At 36.3% G+C, this 25202-nt stretch overlaps 1 protein-coding gene across 5 annotated transcripts in view; it reads right to left on the minus strand.

Moving 5' to 3' along the window:
* Positions 1-25202, minus strand: part of AKAP11 (A-kinase anchoring protein 11) — a 51835-nt gene that overhangs the window by 18753 nt on the left and 7880 nt on the right. For all 5 annotated transcript variants that reach the window (XR_009221195.1, XM_058548235.1, XM_058548232.1 and 2 more), the window contains exons 2-7: positions 18996-19105; positions 13390-13506; positions 10370-10417; positions 8754-8888; positions 6893-7157; positions 1480-5983 (exon numbers count right to left, since the gene is read on the minus strand). Coding sequence is in view for 4 of the 5 variants with exons in the window: in XM_058548235.1 (XP_058404218.1) it covers positions 1480-5983; positions 6893-7157; positions 8754-8888; positions 10370-10417; positions 13390-13506; positions 18996-19055 (5129 nt within the window). In the remaining variant the exon portion in view is untranslated. The remainder of the gene's footprint in view (positions 1-1479; positions 5984-6892; positions 7158-8753; positions 8889-10369; positions 10418-13389; positions 13507-18995; positions 19106-25202) is intronic.

Consider the following 25202-nt stretch of genomic DNA (forward strand, 5'->3'; position numbering starts at 1 on the left):
TTCGCAAATTTTTTCTATAAAGGGCCAGATAATAAACACTTAAGGCATTGCCAGCCATAAAGTCTCTGTTGCAACTACTCAACTCTGCCATTAGGGCACAAAACCAGCCACAGACAACACATAACTGAATGAGCATGGCTGTGTTCCAATAAAACTTTATTCATGAACAATGAAATTTGATTTTCATATAATTTTCATGTCACAAAATAGTATGTATTCTCCTTTTGATTTTTTTTCAACCACTTAAAAAATGTAAAAACCATTCTTAGCTCACAGACCATACAAAAACAAGCAGTGGGCCAGATCTGGCCCATGGGTTGTAGTTTGCCAAACTCTGGTCTAGAAAAAAGGAGGCAGACTGATCATAGCAAATACAGACCTCCCCTAAATCACCAGAAACCTACAGCATCTTTCAGCTCAAGAGGATGCTATGGAACAACTGGATTCAAGGATCCTGGCCAAACTGCATCTCCCTTATTTTAAGGCTAAGAAAAGAGGCAGTTCTTGTCATGGCTTTGACAAAAGCTACTAAAAAATCTGGGTATCGTGTGATTCAATTAAATTCCACCTTGACTTGAAGCATTTTCTCTTTCCAGCGGGACTAACAAATAAAATCCTACAAACTAATAACACAAATTGGTCCTGATGTTTTCCCAGGGAGAAAGAAGGTTAAAAGTGAAAATTTTAGGGGCCAGGCTAGTGGCACAAGCGGTTAAGTGCGCATGCTCTGCTGCAGCAGCCCGGGGTTCACAGGTTTGGATCCCAGGCGCGCACCGACACACCGCTTGTCAAGCCATGCTGTGGTGGCGTCCCATATAAAGTGGAGGAAGATGGGCACGGATGTTAGCCCAGGGCCAGTCTTCCTCAGCAAAAAGAGGAGGATTGGCAGACGTTAGCTCAGGGCCAATCTTTCTCACAAAAAAAAAAAAAGTGAAAATTTTAACTCAAGTGTTAGAATCACTGAGCACAAGACATAGCTGCCGAAGAACAGGACACTGTAGGACTATCAGAAAGAACTGTCCCCTTAGATTGTGGGCCTACCAAGACGACTGGTGACAGCGGTGGAAGCATTTGGAGAATTTCTGCTTTCTTCCTCACAGCACTTTGTTTAAATTATGATCTTTATAAAAAAAACTTACCTTTGTGAACAGAAAAAAGAAAATGCTATATAAAAATTTAATCTGAGTAGTAAATTAACATAATAATAGGCTACATTTGCTGCATAAAATTCTCCAGCTGTTTCTTTGATTCAACTTTACCTACTTCATAGCTTTGTGAACTTGGGCAAGGTGGTCACCCTCTCTATGCTTCATCTTACAGCTCCGTAAATGGTTGATCCCTCCCCTCAAAGAGCTATTGTGGGATTTTGTTAATTCAGGGTTAAAAATAATCCTACCCTTCCGAACAGGACCTAAGACATATATGATTGAGTTTAACTTTTTATTTTATCATAAGATCCACAAGAAATCTGAGACTTACCTGCTAACAACAGGTCCAACATTGGTCGTCACTGAGGTCATTATTTCTGTGGTAAGGCTTTCAGCAAAGCTAATGCCATCTTGTCCAATTCCGCTATCAGCTGCCAAACTGGCATTGCTCAGCTCTCTCTCTGCTTTTGTAATAGCTTCAGTAACTATCTTCTCAGCAAGCACTGTCTTCTTATCAAGATCAACATGAATTTGAGGGACATCAAGATGAAAAATTCTAGATTTCTGATAGATGTTACTCAATTTTGAATTAGAAACTGGCTTACTACTAGCGTGTGAATCCTGTCTGAGAAAGTGTTCAGACGCATTTCCAGTGCAGTTGTGGAGTTCATTACGGTCACAATATCTGCAAGCTTGATTTATGAGAGGTGACAACTTTTCTGCATATGTGATCCTATCTGCTGCTTTTGTGGTCTCAGACATACAGAAAACTGCGGATCCTAAACTTAGCTCTAAAGTGTCATCCACTACTTTTTTAGCATACTGTTCTATAGCTTGAACAACATTCTCTCCATAACCATACCCATTTACGCTGCCTGTACTGTGGTAAAATCTGTGATTTTGCGAGGAAGGCAGAAGAGACTTAGGAAATTCTGGCTCAATGTAAGACTCAGTATCTTCATCACATTCAGATTTTTCATAAAGGCAAGAATCTGTTAAGGATTTTGGCAAGCCAACTGTAGCTGCTGTCAGCTCTTTTTTAACATCTCTTGTTATGCTGTGAGCAAGAGAGGCTGAAAAACTATACAGTTCAGAGCACTCATTTCTATATGTATCTCGTGTCCATTCGCAAGTTTGATTTTTACAAAAGTAACCTCCACTTCTTTTACTTGGTCTTTTTTTATCTTCTTGGTGGTGTTCTTTATTCAAGAACATTAACAGTTCATTGTTGGTTTTCACCTGTGAGCTTTGCACGGGAAATGTTTTTGAGTTGCACTTCATTCCGGCTGTCTTAGCTGCTTCTTGTAATCCTGCTTTAACAGATCGATAAGCAAGTCTATTGGCATACTGATCCATTATTAACTCACTACTACCACCTTCCTGCTTTAGTATTTGGATAACGTGACCCGCATATTCATCTGTCACACTTTCACAGCTGGGATACTTATATGTCAGACCCGACATACAAGAACTTGGTGGTAATGAAAGAATAAAGGGTTCTACTTCTCTTGGGTGTGCTACAGCCTCTGTATCCAACTTCTCTTCTGATCTATAATCTCGGTCACCATCAACATAACTGTTCTTCTTTTGCCTGAAAAACGTACAACTTCTAACTTTTGCTATCTTCTCAGCTTCTGTAATGACTTCTGCTGCCACATCACTTGCAAAATTACATAATATTTGTAAATTTTCATCTGAGCAATTGAAAAAAGTAGGTGATACACCTCTTTGGCTTTGCACACTTAAGCAAGGGCTTTTAATCTTGGCTTCTTGAATTATTTTATTATCTAAATGGGAAGCTGCCATTTCAGTTGCAAGAGAAATGATGTGTGTAGCTAATGCTTCTGCAAACTGAACTTTCTTCCCTGAGCGCTCTGGCTTCACATCCACTTCTGGATGCTCTTCACCTTCACTACTTTCAACTTCTTCTGAAAGAGATCGCATGAGTTTCAACATGAACTCTTCTTTTTCTATAGTATTTTGTTCATTTTCAGACAAACTACCAATGGATGAGTTGTGAGGTGTAGAAGGTGGTGTAGCAGGTGCAAATTCCTTTGCTAATTCCCCCTTGAGCTTTTTGGTTAACTTCTTGATATCCCAATTGGAACCAGCCTGGGATGGTACTAGAGGAGTTGATGGAGGAGTATCAGGTATTACATTTCCATCTCGGATTTTCTGTTTATCTTCCACGTGAAAACCATCTACACACGTAAGCGCTGTGGATGAGAAAGTATGTGAATGGGAAAAAGGGTTTTCTTGCCCAAAAGACAAGGGCTCAAGTGCTGTATTATTCAAATTATGCTTTTTCACTGATCTGTCCTTAGCAGCTTCCTTCAAATCTGGCTTCTGACCTGCCATAGTTGGACAAGGTGGTAGCGTCTCTAAAGAAAATCCATGAGCTGTAGAAACTCTACATTCTGCAACATAATCCTTTCCCACTGAAAGAGAACCATGAGTTAAGTGATCCTGAGCATCAAGAAATTTGGGGAACTTTTCCAGGGTCAACTGTGACTCTTCTCCAGGAACAGGTAAGCCTTCCTTGTGTATCACATTTTTATCTACATTTGGGATCACAGATTTGCTTTTATCTATGGACTGTTTAATAATAGATTTAGATAATCGATCAGCAAACATGTCCTTATTGCTAGCTTCACTCTGTTGCTGTGTTGCTTGATCACAGGGAAAAGGAGGGGTGTTTCCCTTTACTGCTTTAGTTAAATAATCTGTGTGTTCACCTGTTTTTGTAACTTTGAATGACGTCATTGACTCTAAAGTTTCATTTACTATCATATGCACCACTGCTGCAGAAAAATTATTAATCATCACAGGATCACTTGTTAATTTTGAAGAGCTTTGCACTTCAATATCATTATCAGTTGGTTTAAAGTCATTCTGGTTATTTGGATTGTGTTCTGAAGGTAAACAAATATTTCTGAGACAAGCAACTTCCTCTTCTTTGTTTTTTGTGGTAACACGTTCTTGGGTAGAATCACCATCTGAATTACTATTATCAGACGACAGATGAGACTTTGCCTGATAGATATTAGATGAAATATGATATGGGAGAAGGGCACTTCCTGCCAAGGGCACTGGTATAGAAGTAATAATTCCAGAAGTACAAAACAAGGCCTGCTGTACAGTGTACTCCTTTTTATATTCCTGCATTGGTTTTGTCATCATAACTGTTTGATTGTTACAAGGAGGGGAAAATGTGGAGGTCTGTGTTGATGGCACTATATTTTCTGCACTCACACTCTTTACGTTATCTGTGGAAACACTAACTGCCGCCTTTGCTGTGAAGGTCACATCAACTTGTGACAGCTCAATGAAGGCTTCCTGTAGTACAGATTCAGACAAATCTTTTGCATATGACTTCACTACTTTGTCTTCATAGTCAAATGACCAACACTGTGGAGATGCAGGTGTTGGAGGACATGAAAACTGGCATACTTCCATGATGCCTTCAAAAACAAGCTCTTCAGCAAGATCTGCAGCAAACCTAGCAACGGTGTTTGTAAATATCTGCTTCTTTACATACTGTAAATCTCTTAAAGCATTTGATAAAGCTTCACTCACCAAAAAATTAGCCAGACCACTAACGGCACGTTCTTTCAGTGAAAATGCACGCTGCCTTCTCAGTTCATTGAATGCCATCTGAAAAACGGATGATGTTAATTTGACGGCTAAGTGGCACAATGCATTGGTACATGAAGAGACTCCTTTCTGTAAGTCTTTAAATGCGCTGACAAAACTTTTTTCCACAAGATCTGCTGCAAACTTCTGAATGCTATTTTTAATCATTAACGATTTATTTTTAGATTTACTTTTTTGATCAAGGCTTCCATGCTTAAGAGCTATAGTTTTATGTTCTCCCTTTTTAATACTATTACTGTTTGATGTTGCATTAGTATGTCGGGTATGAAGAACCGAGCCCAGTACTTCACATGAAATGCTATCTGCATAATCTTCAAAGGTGTAATAAACAGAACCATGATTTTCATGAATCCTCTCTCCACCAATATCTGTTTGGCAAAAACATTCAGCAGGAGTACAGCCTCCAAGAGGACTAAAAGCAGAGGATCGAATAGGGCTAAACAAGTCACTTTCTTCCCCCGATGCCTTCACTGGGCGAGGAGAATCTGGAGCATCGCACAGGTTACTGTAAGGGGATTCTGGTTTACGAGGAGTCGGCTTTCTAACATTAGCTGGGAGAGCCGGACGATCAAACTTGAATTTTTGAGGATTCATAGTAGTGGTTACAGAACAAGATTTCTCATGTTTGTGCCCTTTCTTTTGCGATGGCTTCTCTATGACAGGATCTTTCAGAAATGGACAAGAAGTCTCTGAAATTTGTTCTAGTTCATCAAACTGATCAAAACTATCAAAAAATTCACTTACTTCTGAGTCTGAATCCTCTATATCATCTTTCATCATAGGAATTTTAGGTAACTCAAGTTTGGCTTTTAAACTTTTTTGATATCCCTCTTCATCCAAGAAAATAACAGGACTTGGACTTGAGCATTCTGATTCAGACGAGTAGGCAGGAGAAGACGACAAAAACGTTTTCTGTGTATCACTACCTTTGTCTGCAGCATTAGATGACCTATAGAAACTCCTTTGGATCCAAGGCTCAGAAATTGATGTTGTAACTGAAGTTTTCACAGAAGGTAGGTCTTTATGTCCCAGAATATTTATAAAGGAAGTTGAAGGTTTAGCCAATGACTTCTGTGGAGCAGAGCTAACCAGAATCCTTAAATCATGGGTTTCTAAATGGTGACCAGAAATAGTCTGGGACACTGCATCACACTGGCTCCTTAGCGCAGTAATGTTTATTCCTATAGGAAAAGAATTACATGATCAAATTATTCTTGAACAGAATTTTTAAAAAATTAATTTAAATCAATGGGAGTAAGTAGAGTTTAAGCATGAAATATTTACTTGTAATAGGAGTGTCTTCTAAACTATTTTGTTTAACAGATTCATCCCAAGCCACATTTAAAAGCAAACACACGTTTTACTAAAATAATTACATTTTGCCACATATCTGGGAATACTTGGACTATGGAATGGTTAGCATGCTGTCACATGTGTTAGAAACAATAATATGGTGACTCTGCCAGCTAACTATTCTCAAATTTGAACCTAGGCATATTCCAAACACTTAAGATAAGAGGTAAACAGCACTTGAACAGTACTACCTAAATAAGAACAGAAATAGCATAACTAAAAACCAGATAACAATGAACTTAAAAATCACAAGAAAATTAATTTCTCAATCAGAAAAAAAGGTTAAAATGTTTAGTTTGGATCAAATTCCAAAATAAATTTCAATTGAACAAATCTGCCTTAAAGCTTTTAAAACTGAATTTAAAGGGGCCAGCCCCGTGGCTTAGCGGTTAAGTGCGGGCGCTCCACTACTGGTGGCCCGGGTTCGGATCCCAGGCGCGCACCGACACACCGCTTGTCTGGCCATGCTGAGGCGGTGTCCCACATATGGCAACTAGAAGGATGTGCAACTATGACATACAACTATCTACTGGGGCCTTGGGGAGAAAAAGGGAGAAAAAAAAAGGAGGAGGATTGGCAATAGATGTTAGCTCAGGGCCGGTCTTCCTCAGCAAAAAACAGGAGGACTGGCATGGATGTTAGCTCAGGGCTGATCTTCCTCACACACACACACACACAAAAACCTGAATTTAAACTTTAATCCCCTCTTTCAAGAAAAAGTCTAACAAAGAACAAACCATCATTATATGGCTTTGAAGTCTCTTCTTCGTCTAAGTGCTCAAAAGCAGTGACAAAGTCATCCTCTATGGAAGACACGGACTGGTTAGTATCGTCATCATCTTCATTAGTGGTCTCAAGTTGATGCTTCTGATGCAAGCACGTGTCCAGGGTGTATCTTATACCAGTAGCATATTTACTTAGGAGATTAAAGATAAAATCAATTCTGAGTCTTGGTAATGTAGGTGACACTCTCATGACACAAAGCATTCCAGAATGATGACTCTTTGGAAAGATGATAAAAATAATTTTAATTTCAAAACATATTATACATACAAAACATATTACTTGAAAGTGAAGCCTAGAAATAACACAATGTCAGAAAAAGAAAAAAAAAAAAATGCACGCATCCTGAAAGGCTCCCTGATTTTATAATGTTTAATTATTTTCTTCATTCTTTGTCTACAACATTTCTCACTTCCCAATCTCTTTTTCTCCCATCTTTCTCTTATCCGAGTATTCAAATCCTACGTATTCTATCTCCTTAAAAGTTACAGAACTTACTATCCATTCCTTTGGGAATTTTATTCTCCTGTATTACTGAACAGCTCTGGGGTTTTTCTTATTTAATCAGTCACCTAGCTCACCAATTATAGTGTAAACTGCTTGAGGGCAAGAACCAAGTTCTCTTGTATCTTTACACTCCATTTTCCTGTCTGTAGCTTCAGCATAATATCACCTTCTCTCCTATCATGAAAGACTCATCCTCTCCTTTTACCTACATTTCCCTAGTACAATTGTTTTTTTTTTTTTAATTTTTCCCCCAAAGCCCCAGTAGATAGTTGCATGTCATAGTTGCACATCCTTCTAGTTGCTGTATGTGGGACGCGGCCTCAGCATGGCCGGAGAAGCGGTGCGTCGGTGCGAGCCCGGGATCCAAACCTGGGCCGCCAGCATCAGAGCGCACGCACTTAACCGCTAAGCCACGGGGCCGGCCCTCCCTAGTACAATTTACAATAATGTTTATAGTTTTGATTAAGAATACAAGTCATCAGATTTTTTCCATACATATTATCTAAAAGATGCAAATATTGACAAACGATTTATTCAAAAAAACTAGAAACCAAATATAATAGCTAATTATCTCTTGTATCCTAGCCAATAAAACAAAGTAAATACAAATGAAGAATATAATTAAGGAAATGAGGCAAGCAGTTCTACTTTTATCTGCAGACCTCATAATGAACTCAGTAGTCTTTTATACTTGGAATAAGTAATCCAAATTTTCAACCTACTAATTTAATTTTTAGGAGGTAAAACAGCAAAGCATTGTTCTTTGATGCATTATCAATGAAATAATATTTAATAAAGAATTAAAAGCTGAAGATTATAAAACTAACCATCTGTCTGAAATGGTAACATTTTGTTTATAAAGAACAAAACTTTACATATCCACTTTACAATGAATTTTTTACACCAGAAAATGAGTTAAAGTATGTTCTCCAAAACATATACACAATATTTATATAAATTTAAAATTGGTCATAAAGGGGCAAAAAATTCCCACAGCTTATACGAAGGTAGAAGATGTTCAAGAAACTCAGAAACAATGAAGTTTCACAAAAAAATTAATATGTACCCGCATTCCATTTATGGAACTTCACACATGAAAAATCTAATTTAAAGCTACGACCGAAATTATTTTATCCTCCAGTAATTTCAAAGCTTTGTGAGTTAGGTTTGTCATGAATCATATTTCCCGGAAATAGCATTAAAAAAAAAGAAACTTCATCCAAGCACTTAAAAGTTTAATACTCTCAATCCAATGTCATTGTAAAATTTGCCCTGAAAAACTCATTAGAAATGATACATAAAAGTTACCTGATTTAGAGGACCATTGTTTATATCTGTTGATTTATTTATATCCTTCATACAAATAATTTCATTTTCATTTAGACTACAGAAGTGCAGTGAATTCAGAAGATCTGGAAGTTCCAAAGAAATTGCAGCTAAATCCTAATTTAAAACAATAATACAATAAATAACACTGTGGATTAACATTTTGTTAAGGTTCCTATAATGTGGGCCCTATCCCAAAATCATAAGGTCTAGTGGTTAATAAATTTTCCGGTTCATAATAGTTAACATATGTAGTTAACTTATATATTATGCAGTTAAAATATGTTAACATAACAGTTTATCAACCACAATTTTTTAAAAACTCAAAAGTAAAATGTACTAAAATATTTTAATACCTGCTATTTCTGTAGCCTTTTAACGTATTGATATCAAGCTACAAAAAATATTCATGGCATCTCATACACCTACGCCAATTATGCATTTAATAGTTTTTAGCTGCAAATATCAACTGGCAGTCCTCAGGTTTAACCACGGAATTTTTCATACAGGATTTTTGCCCAGAGAATGTACTTCTTTGGAGCTTAAGTTGTATATTTATAAAATACAAGCCTATTTTCTGCCCTTCTTCTCCAAGGTATTGTATTAGACTTTAAAAATTTTATGAAGATGTAAAGGAAAAGAAAATAGCTTTTATTTTTTCTCATTTGCCCTTTTTACATAAATATTTTACCCAGTTAAAGAATTATTAACATCTATGACCACTTATAGAGTACTTTCCTTTATAAAGATGGTTTTACTAGTAACTCTTAAAAAGGAAGCAGAGTAAGAGAGGAATACTTTGGAACACTTCTCTTTTCAGCCTTATGGTCTCAGGAGTATGTCCTCTCTGTGCCTTCTGTCTACACTATTTCCTTCAGGCAAGGGCACAAAATCAAGACACACAGCAGAGTTTTCATTCAATATCACCCGATATGCATTATTCATAAAGAACTGAACAGTGTTATTTCCTCTTCTAATAGGGGACACTTTACTGCCACAAAAGGAAACATGCAATCACAAATTTTCAAGCAGCAGCACAGGGTTAAAAAAAAAAAAAAAGTACACCTACCACATCTGCACAGGCTTCAACCACTGTGTAACTCTGAAGCTTGCATTTGCCAATCCTAATCTCAAATATCAGTCCCTCTGTAAATCCCTGCCTAAATCAACAGGCTAAAATTTTTGCCTTGGTTAATCATTACTTTTTACAATTTTTACCTTTTAAATTTCAATCTCAATTAAAAAGATAAGAATCTGACTGTTCAAGTCAGATTACAAAAACCATCAAAATAAAAAAACAAATCTTTCATTCTACATTATGCAGAGAATGGGAATAAGTTAGCCTGTGGTTTGCACCCTTCTCAGATAAATGACTTTGGTGGCCTTCTAACCTAAAACTGCTTCGCGTAATAAGAATAGTCAGTGAAAATGTCCAAAGCACACTTAAACGTTGATCTCAAAATGTCATCTTTTAACTTGAAACAGGAATGATACCAGAAGAGTTTTGGTGCAAATTTTGGGTTAATAAGGCAAATGATCTCAAAATTTGTTCCACATAATCTTTCACCGTCCTTTCTAGTTCAATAAATCAACCATACCTGTATACGAGCAGCATCTGTTTCTTCATTAAAACCTAGAAATGTGACCTGAATAAAAAAGAAATAAAGCGTCATTAATTTGAGGGGTTTTTTTTGTGTGTGTGTGAGGAAGATCAGCCCTGAGCTAACATCCAATGCCAATCCTCCTCTTTTTGCTGAGGAAGATTGGCCCTGGGCTAACATCCATGCCCATCTTCCTCTACTTTATATGAGACGCCACCACAGCATAGCTTGAAAAGCAGTGTGTCGGTGCAGACCCGGGATCCGAACCCGCGAACCCCGGGCCGGCAAAGCGGAGCGAGAGCACTTAACCACTGCGCCACCAGGCCGGCCTCTAATTTGAGTTTTTAAGTCTTGTTTCAGTTAGATTGTTGACAGAGCTGAGAAACAGGAAAAAGCACATAAAACATTAAAACGCTGACTGTCTTGGATAGGATGCTTAATTTTTTCAAAGATAATCACAAATGTTTTTCACCAAAGATTCGGCTCCATAATGCAGTTCTTAAACTTCCCCCACATCCACTTCATGAGCAAGTTCAATCAATTCTACTCCCAAAACACATCTCACACACATTCACTCCCCTCCATTCCCCCTGCCACCACTTCTCACCTGCGCTGCTACAATCGTCTCCCACCTGGTCCCAGTAATTATCATATCACTTCCCTGTTAAAACCTTCCCATGCTTCCCAGTGCAAAGTCCTAACTGAGGCCCTAAGGAATGGGTTAGCTGGTGCCTTCAACTTTCCCTCACTTTCATTCATACAGATGGGCCCCCTTTCTGGGTCTAGAACATGCCTGGTATGTTCTAGCCTAAGGGCTTCACAGTAGTATCCCCTCAACCTGGATCTCAATTTCTTGGATGTTTAGAAGCCTAGCTTCTCATTCTTCAAGTTCCAACTTAAATGTCACCTCCTCAGAGAGGCTTTCCCTGAATAGACCCCCAAGGCTAACTCCTCACTGACTTTCTGTGATACTATCATTTATTTCCTTCAATGCTCTTATACAGAGATTACTCTGCAGAAGTTTATATAAATTAAATTTCTAAATAATATCTAATGGCACAAGAAATGTTACACTATTAAGTAAAAAGGACAAGTTACAGAAAAATGATATAGAGTATGCACACAATTTCAACCTTATTTTTAAAAACATATGCATGGAAAATAATACTGGAAGGCAATATACCAAACTATAAGCAGTGATTAACTCTAGCTGATGGAATTATAGGTGATCTTATTCTTTTCTACTTTTGTCCCCTGTGGGTTTTTTTTCCCTAATTCATAGGATTAATGAGTGTCATTTTCTTTTTTTATGCTCTTAGTATTTCTCATTTTTCTACATGGAATATGTACTACTTTTATAATCTGAAAAAAGTATTATTTTTAAAATTTTTATTCCCTTTATATCTTTGACATCATAGGAATAAATTTTTTCCGTTTGTAGATAGAATAGTAAACTGTCTACTAAGCGAGTACTGTGACTAAAAATATGAAATATCTAAATGATATCATATAGAAAATCAATTCTCAAGAATTAAGGGAAAACAGTATAGTTAAAATATAAAGCAACACTCAATATACTTTTGATCTCTTTCTGCTGATTCAGAAGCAAGCGAGACTCTTAAATTACCCGAGGATCTTTATTCTAATTAATTACGGTTATCACTTCACAAAAGTGTTACAGTTAACTTCCAAGTGTGCAGGTAAGTTATGAACCTCTGGGAGCCTGTCTCTTCATTTAAAAGACTTAAGGCAACACAACTCCTCTTCCACAGTTTGAGAGTTAATCAGATAACCAGATAACATGGAGGAAAGTGCCTAGCACATCACAGGCCCTCAATAACAAAGAGACACTCAAACAACAGATTTCCTTCCTTTCTTCGAAAAGATACTTTGAGATACGCACACCCTCAAGTGAGAGAAATCCTTCTATTCTTTCAAGTTTCCTTTTATTGAATACAAAAGAGAAAATAAGCTGACATGGGGTTCCAAAGATGCCAGCAGAGTTTTATATTTCCCACTGATCAAGGAAGGCCTCACCAAGGAACGTGGGCTCGGAAAAGCACCACGTAAGCAGCTGGAGAGATACGGGCTGGAAACTGTTTGAGGGCAGAAGGACACAGGAGACTTGTCACACTTGGCAACAACTGAGGAGATTAAGAGTGGCTCAGCTTTATTAAAATAAAGCACAAAGGGATAACAAAGAAGATAATAGTCAAGAGCCACAGAAATTGAGCTGACACATGAGAGGCTCGAGAACACTCCAGGCCTAAAAGGCGTGCTCATCATCCTATGGACCTACTTCAAATATAGTTTCTCAAGAAATATGAAAGAAAATCATTCCCAAAAATAAGAATAAGATTTTTTTATTAGAACCTTCATTCAAAAAAATTTTTTTAATTAACATATTTCTCAGTTTTGAGCTCCAACAACCTAATACCCTATCTCTCTCATCTGGTAACATAAATGTGTTGAAGGACTATGGTTATATTGCAAAGAAAATTTACTCTTTTTGACAGTAAAAAAATTCAAACAAAAACTGGAAACACTAATGTAGCAGAGAAATAGGTGAGCAAGTAGTACATCTTATCCTCAAGTAGTAAGTACCTTAATTTCAAAATAAATATATCACAGCTTTTTCATTCTGAATCAAAGCACTGAATTAAACAATCAAGAAAACTAACCACCCAAAAAATGAATACAAAAAATAAGCACATATTTACTGTTTCAGAGTAAAAAAATTTTTTATTGAAATATCAATTACTGAATATAGTAGGAATCATCTAATACAGTGCTATATGTCTGATGAGTGGTCAATAATGCCTATTAACTGAAGTAAATGTGCTCAATATAACACATTAAGACAATTATGTTAGCTGATATTTAAAAGATACTTCTCAAACATGTATTAATATATAGAGATTTCAGCCATTTTAAAAATAGATCATGCAGTTCTACAAAAATGGGTGAAAACACATTGTGCTTTATTAGAAAAGGGTATAGAAAGTAATATGTCAAACCTCAGTCAAATTGGCATGTTCATCCTGCTTTAAGCAGTCCTCTGCTGATATACTGCACAGTTCCTTTTCACTCTGTAATAAAGACTTTACAGACTCGAACACGTCTTCACTGAAGCTCTGAAAATAAAAGACATTCTTAATTTACTCAATTCTAAGACAAAGTAAAAGATCCCAGAGATATTCTAGTTTTAAGTGGATTTGAGTCATTAACTCTCCCCAATTAATATTCATTTGGCACCTTTTGATATACACAGAAGTCAATTTAGCTGAAAGGAAGAAAGAACAAAGGCTTAAGTAGAGTCCCACATGCTCAGAACACACACCACAGCCTAGGTACTCAACCTACTGGAAGACCACCAGGTCCTCACGCCAGGTTTTCTTACTCTTACCTTACACTAAAACCTTAGCAGACTACATACCTGATTTCCAAGTCATTGGCAGAACAGAAGCAACACTTTAGATAAGGAGTGAGATCATGTGGACGCTGTAGTAACGCATGCTGACAACACTGATTACTCTCATAACAAAGTTGGAGATGGAAAAAAAGAGAGATAATAACCTAAAATAAGGCTTTTCAGGGTCTTAAGGCAGCTGTATGATGAAAATGAGGGAAGGCATTCCAGATTTGGCAGGGTAGAATGTCACGAGTGCAAAGGAACCAAGGGAGGAAAAAGTTACATAAAGAAAATAATGAGTATTATAGATCGTTAACCGCCTTCTGCCTTCCTCCCCTCCACTGATTCACTGATCTGCACTTCTACCAGAAATGCCCTTACTCCCCAGTCTTCCCCTGCAGAAATCCTACTCATCCCAAGACCTGTGACTATTTTCCCATCCCTTAGTCATAATAAATCTCTCTCAAAGTTCCTACTGTATTGCTTGTACATTAAGATCATTTAATCTATATCACAACATATTACCATTATTGTATTCATATATATATTTATCTTTCCTACCCATTAAACCAACTTATTGAGGTCAGAGACTGTATTTTACTCCATTTGTTTCCCCAGATTTCAGTACCTCACATACTATATGAACTCGATACGTTTGTTAATTTTAATAAATTAAAAATTAGTGGAAATCTTTGGGCTAAGAGAAGAGATATGAACATGAAATCAAAGTAGTTAAGGAAAAAATGTAATGTTAAATTTGAACTTGAACTATCAATATGAACTCATGATTCTCTAAATATATGTGCTACATTTTTCTATTGAAAGAAAGGTCATAGAAGCAATGACCCTCAGTAGGAATGAGCATACCCAGCACCCAGATTTTGGTTTCTAAATACCGTTCACCAATAAAAAGAACTAGAGCTCCTTGGGAAAATGGCTGGTTCCAGGTCTGAGGCAGAGAAAGTATGAAGTACGACAGGAATATCCTATTGTGACAGAATGCAACCAAGTGCTCAGAGACTAACTAGGTCATTTCAAAAGAACACAGAAGCCAACTTGAATGTCCACTGGCCAAATCTGGGACAATTTGGGCATCAAGAAGAATAAAAATAGTAATGGATTCTAATAACTGAATTTTTAAAAAAATCTATAAGTCCATTAAAACAGATAGATAAAGGGTGGGACTGGGAGGAGAACACTTCTTTACATAGGAATGCTAGCTGACAAATACGGATAGAATGACAAAACCAGAAAATCCCATTTGTAACTCCCAATATAACTACTGATTTAGGAAAGGATTATCAAGATATCCTAATCCACTGGGTTAAAAGCTATTGGGGAACAGGATACTCATGCTGTCTTGCAGCATCATCCTACAGATTACTTATCAATTGCATTAATTATAAAGGGACTATGTGCCTTTATATTGGAAATATCTATTGGTTACAACCTTAACCACCTGGTCAAGTCTGGCATTAACAATATGTACCTTCTGATATGATAGAGTGGAATGAACATAACATCACCTTTGGGGTATTCCTGCTGAACTTAATTACAGGGAAAAACAGATGAACTCAGAATAGGGGGATATTCTACAAGACAACTGGTCCTGACTCTTTCAAAGATTTGCTGTCATGAGAAAAGAATATAGACCACTGAAATGGAGTAGACTGGGAGAGATCAAAGAGACACAACCCCCAAATGTAGAGTGTGAACCTTGACTGAATTCCAGATGAGGGGCAAGGGAAAAGTAACAAGGATATTTGAGACAATTAGGGAAATTTGTATATGGATTGCATGTTAGAAGATGTTACTAAATTAATGATTTTCTTAGGGGTGGTAATGATGCTGACATTCTTAAGAGATGCATGCTGACATATTCAGAAGAGAAGTAAAATAATGTCTGCCGCCTACTTTCACATGGTTTCAAAAGAGAAGAGTGTGCGTGCGTTTATGTGTATACACATACAGAGATAGAATGAGTATGGCAAAATGTTAACAGAGGAGGGTGAATCTAAGCGTAGTGTTCATTGTACTAGGTTTTTTTCCAACTTTTCTGTGGGCTTGAAAATATTCAAAATTTTAAAAGATTATTTTCATTAATGAGTGGAGGTTTTCAGGCTAAGATACAAATGTGAACTCAAAAAAAGGAAAAAATATGAAATATGAAATCTGAAGTTGAACCATCAATATAAACTCATGACTCTGAAGGAGCAATGGGCACTCCTAGTACCCAGACCTTAGTTTCTAAATACGACTCAGGGTTCTTTGGAGAAATAGCCAATTCCAGGTCTGGGGAAGGGAAAAGAGAAGGTGAAACTGGGTTAATCTGTTGTACTAGGAAGTAAGAAGCAATCAAAGAATTATGAGCCTGAGACAGAAGGAGACAGGCATCAGCTTAGAGAGGTTACCAGGGACCAAGTTTGGGACAATTTGAGCAACTTAAATAAATAAATGAATGAATGAATGAATGAGGGGAAATAAACTCACTAGCCACCACTGGAGGTGACTATTCCACAAAATTATTAATCTGAAAATTGGTAAGTAAAGGGCATTTACTCTGCCTTTATAGGAGATTTGTAGTTCATCTAAGGTTGATAAGGGAAAGTTCTTCTTTAAGAAGAATGCCAACCAATAAATGCAAAAGGAATGATAAAATTAGGAAAACCACCATTGCAACTTCCAGGAAATAACAGATTTAGGAAAGGGTCATCAACCAAAACTATTACATGAAAGGATGCTGGAGAAAACAAGATATCTGCACACAGCCAAGTATCATCCCACAGATTATTTGCTAATTAAAATACAGAAAATATATTTTTAAAATGGACAGCTCTGGGAGACTTAATACCTTAATCAATTGATCAATTTTTGCATCACTGATCACAGGAAAACCGAAATTCTGTCCTCACATCACCCTATAAAGTGTTCTTGCCAAAAATATTTAACCTGAATCCACGCATTTACACCTAACTTCTAGTTTATATGAAATATAGAAAAGAAAGGAATAAGTTAAACAGCACGGTGAGAAAACAACCAAATCCAGAATGAGGAACATTGTACAAGAAACTGGCCTCGGCTGTTTAAGAAGTCAGTCTTGAAGTTTTTTTTTAAAAAAAGAAAAAGGAGGAACTCTTTCAGACCAAAATAAATGTAAACAAGTCATAACCATCAAATGCAACTTACAGCCTCAGAGCCTAGACTGACTCCAAAATGGGGGTGAGGCGGAGACTATAAAAGACATTCTAGGGGTAATAAAGGAAATCTGAGTGTCTCTGGGTATTAGATATAAGGGAATTATATTTAATTTTCTCGAATGTGATAATGGCATTATTGTTATGTGGGAGGATGTTGTTATTCGTGGTAGAAGCATGTGCAAATGTTCAGCAGTGAAGAGACATTAAGACCAAAACTTTCAAATAGTTCTGCCAAAAAGTAAATACACACAGCAAATAAGACAAAATACTAATAACTGTTGAATAGGGATGGTCGGTGTGCAGGTTTATGTACGGGTGTACTATGCTTTTTACTTTTCTATATGCTTGAAATTTTTCATAATGAAACGTTACAAAAATTAAATAGGGTAGAAAGCATAGCTTTCTGATTTTCACAATATTTGATTCCCAATAAATATTCAGTGCATCTCTACTGTTAATGCAAAGTGAAGTGAAATCTAGAGAATTCAAGTACACCTTTCAATTTCCACATAGGCCAACAGGCAAGTTTTTGTCATTCACCTATACAAAGCAAAGGCATCAAAAGTGGTGTAAGTGTGTGCATAATACATACATGTAAACAATATACAATATTTAGAGTCACATACTTTTATCCAAGGGTTTCCAAGCGTTCAAGTGAACTCACATCAAATCTTTATTGCATGCCTAATAAGGATAATGTGCTGAATAACAAAAGACATTAAAATGATTCTAGCATGAAATTTCAGATGCAGCCTAATTCCACAATTTCAGGCATATATTGGTAAATTCAAGTCAAACAGATATGTAGCATTATTCCTGAAGAACATGGTCACTAGCTCACTATTAATATTTTGTATATATATTACCTAGTTATAATTATTAATTTAAAGCAAGCACTACAATTTAATTATTAATTTAAAGCTATGGGTCTAATTGCTAATCTGAAAAAAGTATACTACACTACAGTTCACAAAAAGTAGAAACAGAGAAAATAGCTTTTATTGTACTTTTTTCAAATTAAAAAGTGGACTGATTAAGTTCAAAGGTAATTTACCTGAAAACATATGGAGCATATTACTTAAAAATCTAATTACCATACCGTTTAAAAATAAGTTTACTTTCTGTTTTCCCACTTTGCAGGCAACCTGCAGATTTGAGAAACATTCCCTTACAGTTAACAGTCAAACCCAAACATTTCTTAGCTCTCTGAAGGAAGGAGTGACTAGATGAAAAACCAGGCCTGGAAGCTTATGAGAACACTAACAATTAGTAGTTGGAAAGAAGATCAGCAAAGGAGACAAGAGTTACCATAAGAGAGAAGGAAAGCAAGAAAAACACTGTAACGAAAGAAGTCAAAGCCCTTCTTAACCTGTGACGACTGCTCAACAGTGTCATATAATACACAAGATGAAGCCTAGGAAAAGGGTTAACAAAGACTGCTAATGATCCTCCAGCATCCGTTCTCTCCTTCTTCCTTTAAGTAACACCACCAAAGTTTTAGCAAAGACAAAAAATTTCAAGAAACAGAAGGGTAACCAAATTGTCTTAAGGGAGGAAGAGAAGGGCTTCTTCCTCAGATTAGAAAGAAGAAAGGATCAAGACTCATATTTCATTTGCTCCCTACTGATAATCCAACACCTAACATAAGACCTGGCATATAATAAGCACTTAAAATTATATTTGCTGAATGAATGAATGAATGGTAATGTTTTGGGGTAAAGCTACAGGTATATAAAAAAATTTATACCTGATGCTTATATTGCTAAAAAGAAGATGGAAAACTATCTGCTGAGAAGCAACTGGGGAGGCAATTGTGTTCTTTGGGAAATAAGGTTCATTGTCTTCATGATTTCATATCACTATTTTCATACACGCCAATCTTTGCAGTATATTTTAATGTTACTAACTTCAATAATGAGATTCACTTAAAAACAACATCATAGCTGCTTACCAAAAAAAGATCAATATTTTTATTAAAACTATGACTAAAAGGAACCTAATATAGTGAACTTACTTTTCTGACAGATGCTCTAGTCTTCACGTGACTGTTTCTGAAAGTCTGGAAAGTCGCCATAACTATATTGCTGTTGTATATAATCAATGAAGAGTTAATCCATAGAACACCTAAAGAAAACACATTAGAAGAAAACAACTAATTTACTGATCTTAGTGATTCAGGCAAGCATTTTGTCCTAAAATATTTTGTTTAAATTCAATCATTTGAAAAAAAAGAAAACATAAACAAAAATTCTGAGCCATAAAAATTTACTTAGCAATCCAACATGAATATTTGAAAAATATATGAATATTGGTACCTTAATGAGATACCAAATTATTACAAAAATCTTATTTTCAGGTTCAAAATTATAGTTTATCTATTCATCTCACTACCCTTTTTTATTACAAATAAGAAAATATCTGAAAGCTTCAACAAGAAATGTTTGGAAAACATTTTAAAATCTAAAATAGAGAATATCACAAAAAGAATCCCAGCCTTCTTGCCTCCCAAAAGTCACTCTATCCCTATAGCAAAACAGCGAATACTCTAGACATTCTTATTTCTTGGGCAGAAAGGTTTGATAATATATGAATGAGAATATGAAATCTGTACATATCGAATTAGATCAGATAAACAAAATCAAATTCCTTACACAGGAATCTTAACAGAATACCAATGACTAGAGTCCAAAAAACATCCAAGTTAAATGATTAATAGTACTTAAAACACATGTACACAAATGTGTACACATGCACACACACACATTATCTTAGGAGAAACTCTAAAACTAAGTCTTAATTTTTTAATGACCCTTTAATAAAATACCTTTGAGGGAACTCTCACACACTGCTGGTAGGAGTGCAAACTGGTGTAGCCACTATGGAAAACAATGGAGATTCCTCAAAAAATTAAGAATAGAACTACCACATGATCCAGCTATTCCACTGCTGGGTATTTATCCAAAGAACATGAAAACACAAATATGTAAAGATATATGCACCCCTATGTTCACTGCAGCATCATTCACAATAGCCAAGGCTAGGAAGCAAACTAGGTGCCCATCAGGGGACAAATGGATAAAGTAGATGTGGTATATATACATAATGGAATACTACTCAGCCATAAAAAAGGAAGCAATCTGACCATTTGTGACAACATGGATACACCTTGACGGTATTACACTAAATGAAATAAGTCAGAGGGAGAAAGTCAAATACCATATGATCTCATTCATAAACAGAAGATAAAAACAATAAATAAACACATAGAGACAGAGATTGGATTGGTGGTTACCAGTGGGGAAGGGGGGTGGGAGGAAGGCAAAAGGGGTGATTAGGCACATGTGTATGGTGATGGATTCTAATTAGTCTTTCAGTGGTGCACATGATGTAATCTACACAGAAATCAAAATATAATGATGTACACCCAAAATTTATATAATGTTATAAACCAATGTTACTGCAATAAAAAAAATAAGAATAAAAAATTAATAAAATACTTTTAAGAGCTTAAATCAACTTGGGCATTAACCATTCAGTATCCACATTTGACCACAGTAACTCATCCACTCATTCAAAATCTATGTGCACTAGATGCTACGAATAGAGGGGAGAATAAGGTAGATATGACCCTCTTGGGTACAGAGCCTTGCAGGGAAAATGTTTTATTATAATGAAGGGTGAGGGTGGGAAGTGAATTCTAATATATAACTAAAGAATTTGAATCAATAAAGATTTAAGAAATGGTTAGTTAGTTTCAGTCAAACTGGCCTTGTCACGAATTATTTAGTAGAGGTTTTCAAGACATTTGGTTAATATAAATTTATACTACAAAGGGGTTTACATGCAAAACCAATCTTCAACCTAGTCCCCATCAGAACTGCAAAAAAAACCTTTAATTTTATTGGGGTTCTAATTTTATATTCTTTCACTATAGAGATACAACTGAAGTGCGTGTGCATGTATACACACACCTCCCTTTAGAGATTTCTGGAATGTAATTTTTAGACAAATAATTATGATGGATTTCTATTCTGAACTAAGATAAATCCTAGCGATCTCTTTAACAAGAAAATTTGATTCATGACTGGAATTGAAGCAGGATTGTGAGCAAGGCAAGGGAGGCCCAACAGCACAAGACAAAGAGCGATACACCAAGATTGAGAAGAGTACCATTTGTGGCCCTGCATTCTCTCTCATTAGCTTTGCCTCCTCTAGGTAAATTGCAATATCTCTGGATCTGTTTCCTCGATTACCCTACTTACCAGACAAGTTTATTGTAAGAACCAAAGGGAAAATAATTTATAGGAAGCACCTTGGAAACTATAAAACACAGGTAAAAGAAAAACTATTTACTTAAAAACCAAAATTCTCAAAACAAGGTGTAAATATAAAGGTAAATATAAATATGTGGCCAAAGCAAGAAAACAATCGTTTTATTTGTCCCAGGCCAACTCACTCTCCTTTTTCCCAAAGTTCTCTACAACTGCCAGAAACCCTCAGAGGCAAATGGACTTGCCTCAAACTTCACATAAAACACACAAAATATAGAGCTCAACACAAGAGCTCCAGAAAAGTGAACTCTCAAACTCGGCTCTACCTAAGTAAACTGGCACTGCCTTTCTCGAGGGCAATTTTGTGATGCATGTCTAAACCCCTAAAATATTCCTACTCTATGACACAATTCTACTTCCAGGAATTCATCAAAGGAAACAATGATCCTGGAGCATCCAGGGTTCTAATGAGAGCTTATAGAGCACCGAGCACTTTGCTAAGAGATTTTATGTTAACATCTCACTTAATCCTTAGTACTGACATAGTAGTACTCCACTTTTACAATGAGAAAAACTGAGGCAAGGGGAAGTGAAGCAATTCGCCCAGGCCCACACAGTAAGCAGTAGAGCTGAGATTGAAATCCCAATCTTCAAACTCTAGCACCCAAGCTCTTAACCCCTCCTCTGTAGCATACAAAGGATTAAAAAGCTGTTCATCACACTTTATGACAGAGAGAAATAAGAAGCACTCTAGACGCCAGAAACAGGAGAGTGACTGAATCACCCAAAGTGCATTCCCACAATGACATGATGGCAGCCATTAAAAAGAACGACAAAGGCCAGAGGAAAGATACACAAAGTATCTTTACTTTCTCTGACTCCTGAAAGAGTGGAGTTGGGAAAAGAGATGGGAAACAGCAATTATCTTTGCAGCTGTTGACTAAAGTCAATATGAGCAAAGATTAAACACTAACTCATTGACGGCTTCACCAGGAGAGAAACTGACCAATTACCTAGATGAGCTGCTCACGGGAAGGTGTGACATGGCATGCCCCTGAGGCAGAAGAAACAGTTACAGGAGGTTGGGGGAAGGCCAGGGTGCTCTAAGACATCCAATTTGACACCTATAGCTACCCCAGTTCTCTTTACCTACAATATTCCTGAATAGCAGACCGAGGTAGAACACTCTTTTCAAAGTTGAGTACCAAAGCAAACGGAATCCAATATGGACCTATGAAGGAACATTAAAAACACAGACACACATAAGAAGAAATACACTAAAGAAAGATAAAACAATCCAGGCAAACATAATCATGCCACCCAAAATTCACATTATCTATTTTCAGAGTAGTGCCTCAGAATTAGTATTAATAAAAAAGAAACTAAATTTAATCCCATATTTACACTCTGCTTCATTCATTGAAGAAGAACACATATTTACTCTATTCTAGTCCATCATTTTGTGTTTAACTTAAAACATAAGTAAATACTATCTGTAAGAGATATCTGTGCAGTGGTCCATAAAAGCGAATCCAACATGAGATGACGTGACTCGTACTTCTGGTAAAGCAAAGAAAAAAACTCATCTTTGGAAATGATGCAAAGACAGACGGGGGGAGAAAGGTAACGGAGACGGTTTCTTCACCATCCCATGTAATTAGAGAGAACGTAGTTTTAGACAGATTTCAACAGAGGAGCAAAAATACAGTATTTTCCCCTAGGACATCTTTGTGTTACAAATAATAAACTTTTCACTTAATGCTTTTTTGCTTTGTGCCCTATTCTGGGAGAATAAACAAGAGTCCTAAGCAGGGAATAACTGTGTTTCTCTATAGTCAAAGAAATTAATGTGAACCTAGATCATTTTTTAAAAAGCAGATCAGAGACAAGAAAGTACAGGTGGACAAGGCAAACAACTGAACAATAAGCTGCTAGAACTCAGGAAAGACACAGAAAATACAAACAATACCATGAAATAAATGAAATCCCAACAGAAGCAGCAAAAAAGCAGAATAGATGCAGCTAAAAACACTGGAACACCAAGGGAGTTTTAAGAAATATCACAGAATTCAAAAGAAAACAAATGAAAGCAATTACAGGAACAATTAAAAAAGAGTACAGACAACAGAGATATGGGACACTTTGAATAAATCACACCTACCCTTTGATCCTGCGATTTCACTTCTTAAAATTTATCCTACATATATACTTGCACGAAATTCACGAAGATGTGTGTGAAAGAATACTCACTGAAATAAAATAAAATTTAACTAAAAATAATCTAGAAGCCCATGAATTCAAACAAATTATAATACCTTCATATGACTGATTATTACCCAAGTGATGGAAAGAGCTGATCAATACAGACTGACATGACAGCATGTCCACAAAATATTAAGGGGAAAAGCAAGTTACAGAAGAGTGATTAAAAAAAACATTATGTACACACACAACTCTGACACGTGTATGCTTGTGTTTGTACATGATTAGGAAATATTATGATGGATATAGACTAAACTCATGATAACTGGGATTTTTTTAATGCTATAAAATGTCATATACCTATAATATGGGAAGATGATAGATTATTAAGTAAAATAAGGCAGGTTTCAGCATGTTCACATTATACCATTTTATGTAAAATCTATATTATTACAAGTATGTATTTATATATGCGATACAAAAGATGGGTATAAACATTGGTTTTATCTGGGTAGATGCAATTAACATGTGTTTATTTTCCTGGATGTGCATAAATTCTTTCATGATAAGAAAAAAAATATTTCCCAAGTCTTTGCTCCTCTCCTCTGGCCTAAGAAATGTTCCAATCAGCACCATCTATTTCTCGACCTTTTTATAGCATGAGTTAACCCAGCCAAGGAGTCTCTGAAACACCTTCCTAGCCTTCCATCAACAATATTGTCCTATCTTGACTCTCTTCCTACTGCACTGGCTCTCAAACTTCAGTACACGTACAGACCAGCTTACTTCTAACACACACACACACACACACCCAGAAGATCCAGATTCAGAAGATCTACATAGAACCCAGAAATGTGTATTTTTAACAAGTCCCCTATGTGATTTCTGATTGAGAAACACTTGTCCATCTGTCTAGCCATTAGATTAGTCTCTTCCCCTAAATTCTTTCACAATTTGTGACTCAAATACTAATATTTTCTAACCTTCATCCTTGTCCTCTTTGGTGCTCATTCTATTTAGTCTTCCAAGGATACTTTATTTCTACCTCTGGTTTTAACTATGCAAATAACTCCCCAAGGTATATCTTCAGTTCAGTTTTTGCACCTGAGTTTCAGTTCCTCATATCTAATTTTCTATTAGATACTTCTAACTAAACAACCCAGTTATTCCAAAATTAGTATATCCAAAAACAGAATAAAATTTTCTCTCTAAACAATCTCCTCCTATATTCCCTATTTCAGTAAGAGCCAGTAAACCAGTAGGCCAAGTATGAAACTGAATCCCTACAAACTACCCTACCTAGAAAATCTCTAAGTCCTGACCCTTCAACCTCCTAAACGTCCCTCAATTCTAACCTCTCTTCCATCAGCTGAACTTTTACTTACTCTTCATGCACCAGTTCCAGGATCTCCCTCCTTAAGGAAGACTTGACTCATCTCCTTTATCCCTCCTTGCCCAAACAGTAGCCACCCTCCTTGATGCTCCCAAAGTGGTTCGTCCTTCATTCTTTTGGTGCCAATGTTTGCGTGCTTCGCTCCTATTGTGAGTTCCTTGAGGACAACAGTGCTTTACTGTATTTGTACTCTAATACAGAAGGCATCCAAACATCTGCTGAATTAATAAAGTAATAGAGCAGAGTATGCCTTTGTTTAAATGGATATTTCTACATTTAATGAATTATCTGTGAAAATACAATTAAGATTTTCCAATAATTTCTAATTTTATAATATTTGGGAACATATTTATAA

Source organism: Diceros bicornis, chromosome 9 (assembly GCF_020826845.1).
Source record: "Diceros bicornis minor isolate mBicDic1 chromosome 9, mDicBic1.mat.cur, whole genome shotgun sequence".
Classification (NCBI taxonomy): Eukaryota; Metazoa; Chordata; class Mammalia; order Perissodactyla; family Rhinocerotidae; genus Diceros; species Diceros bicornis.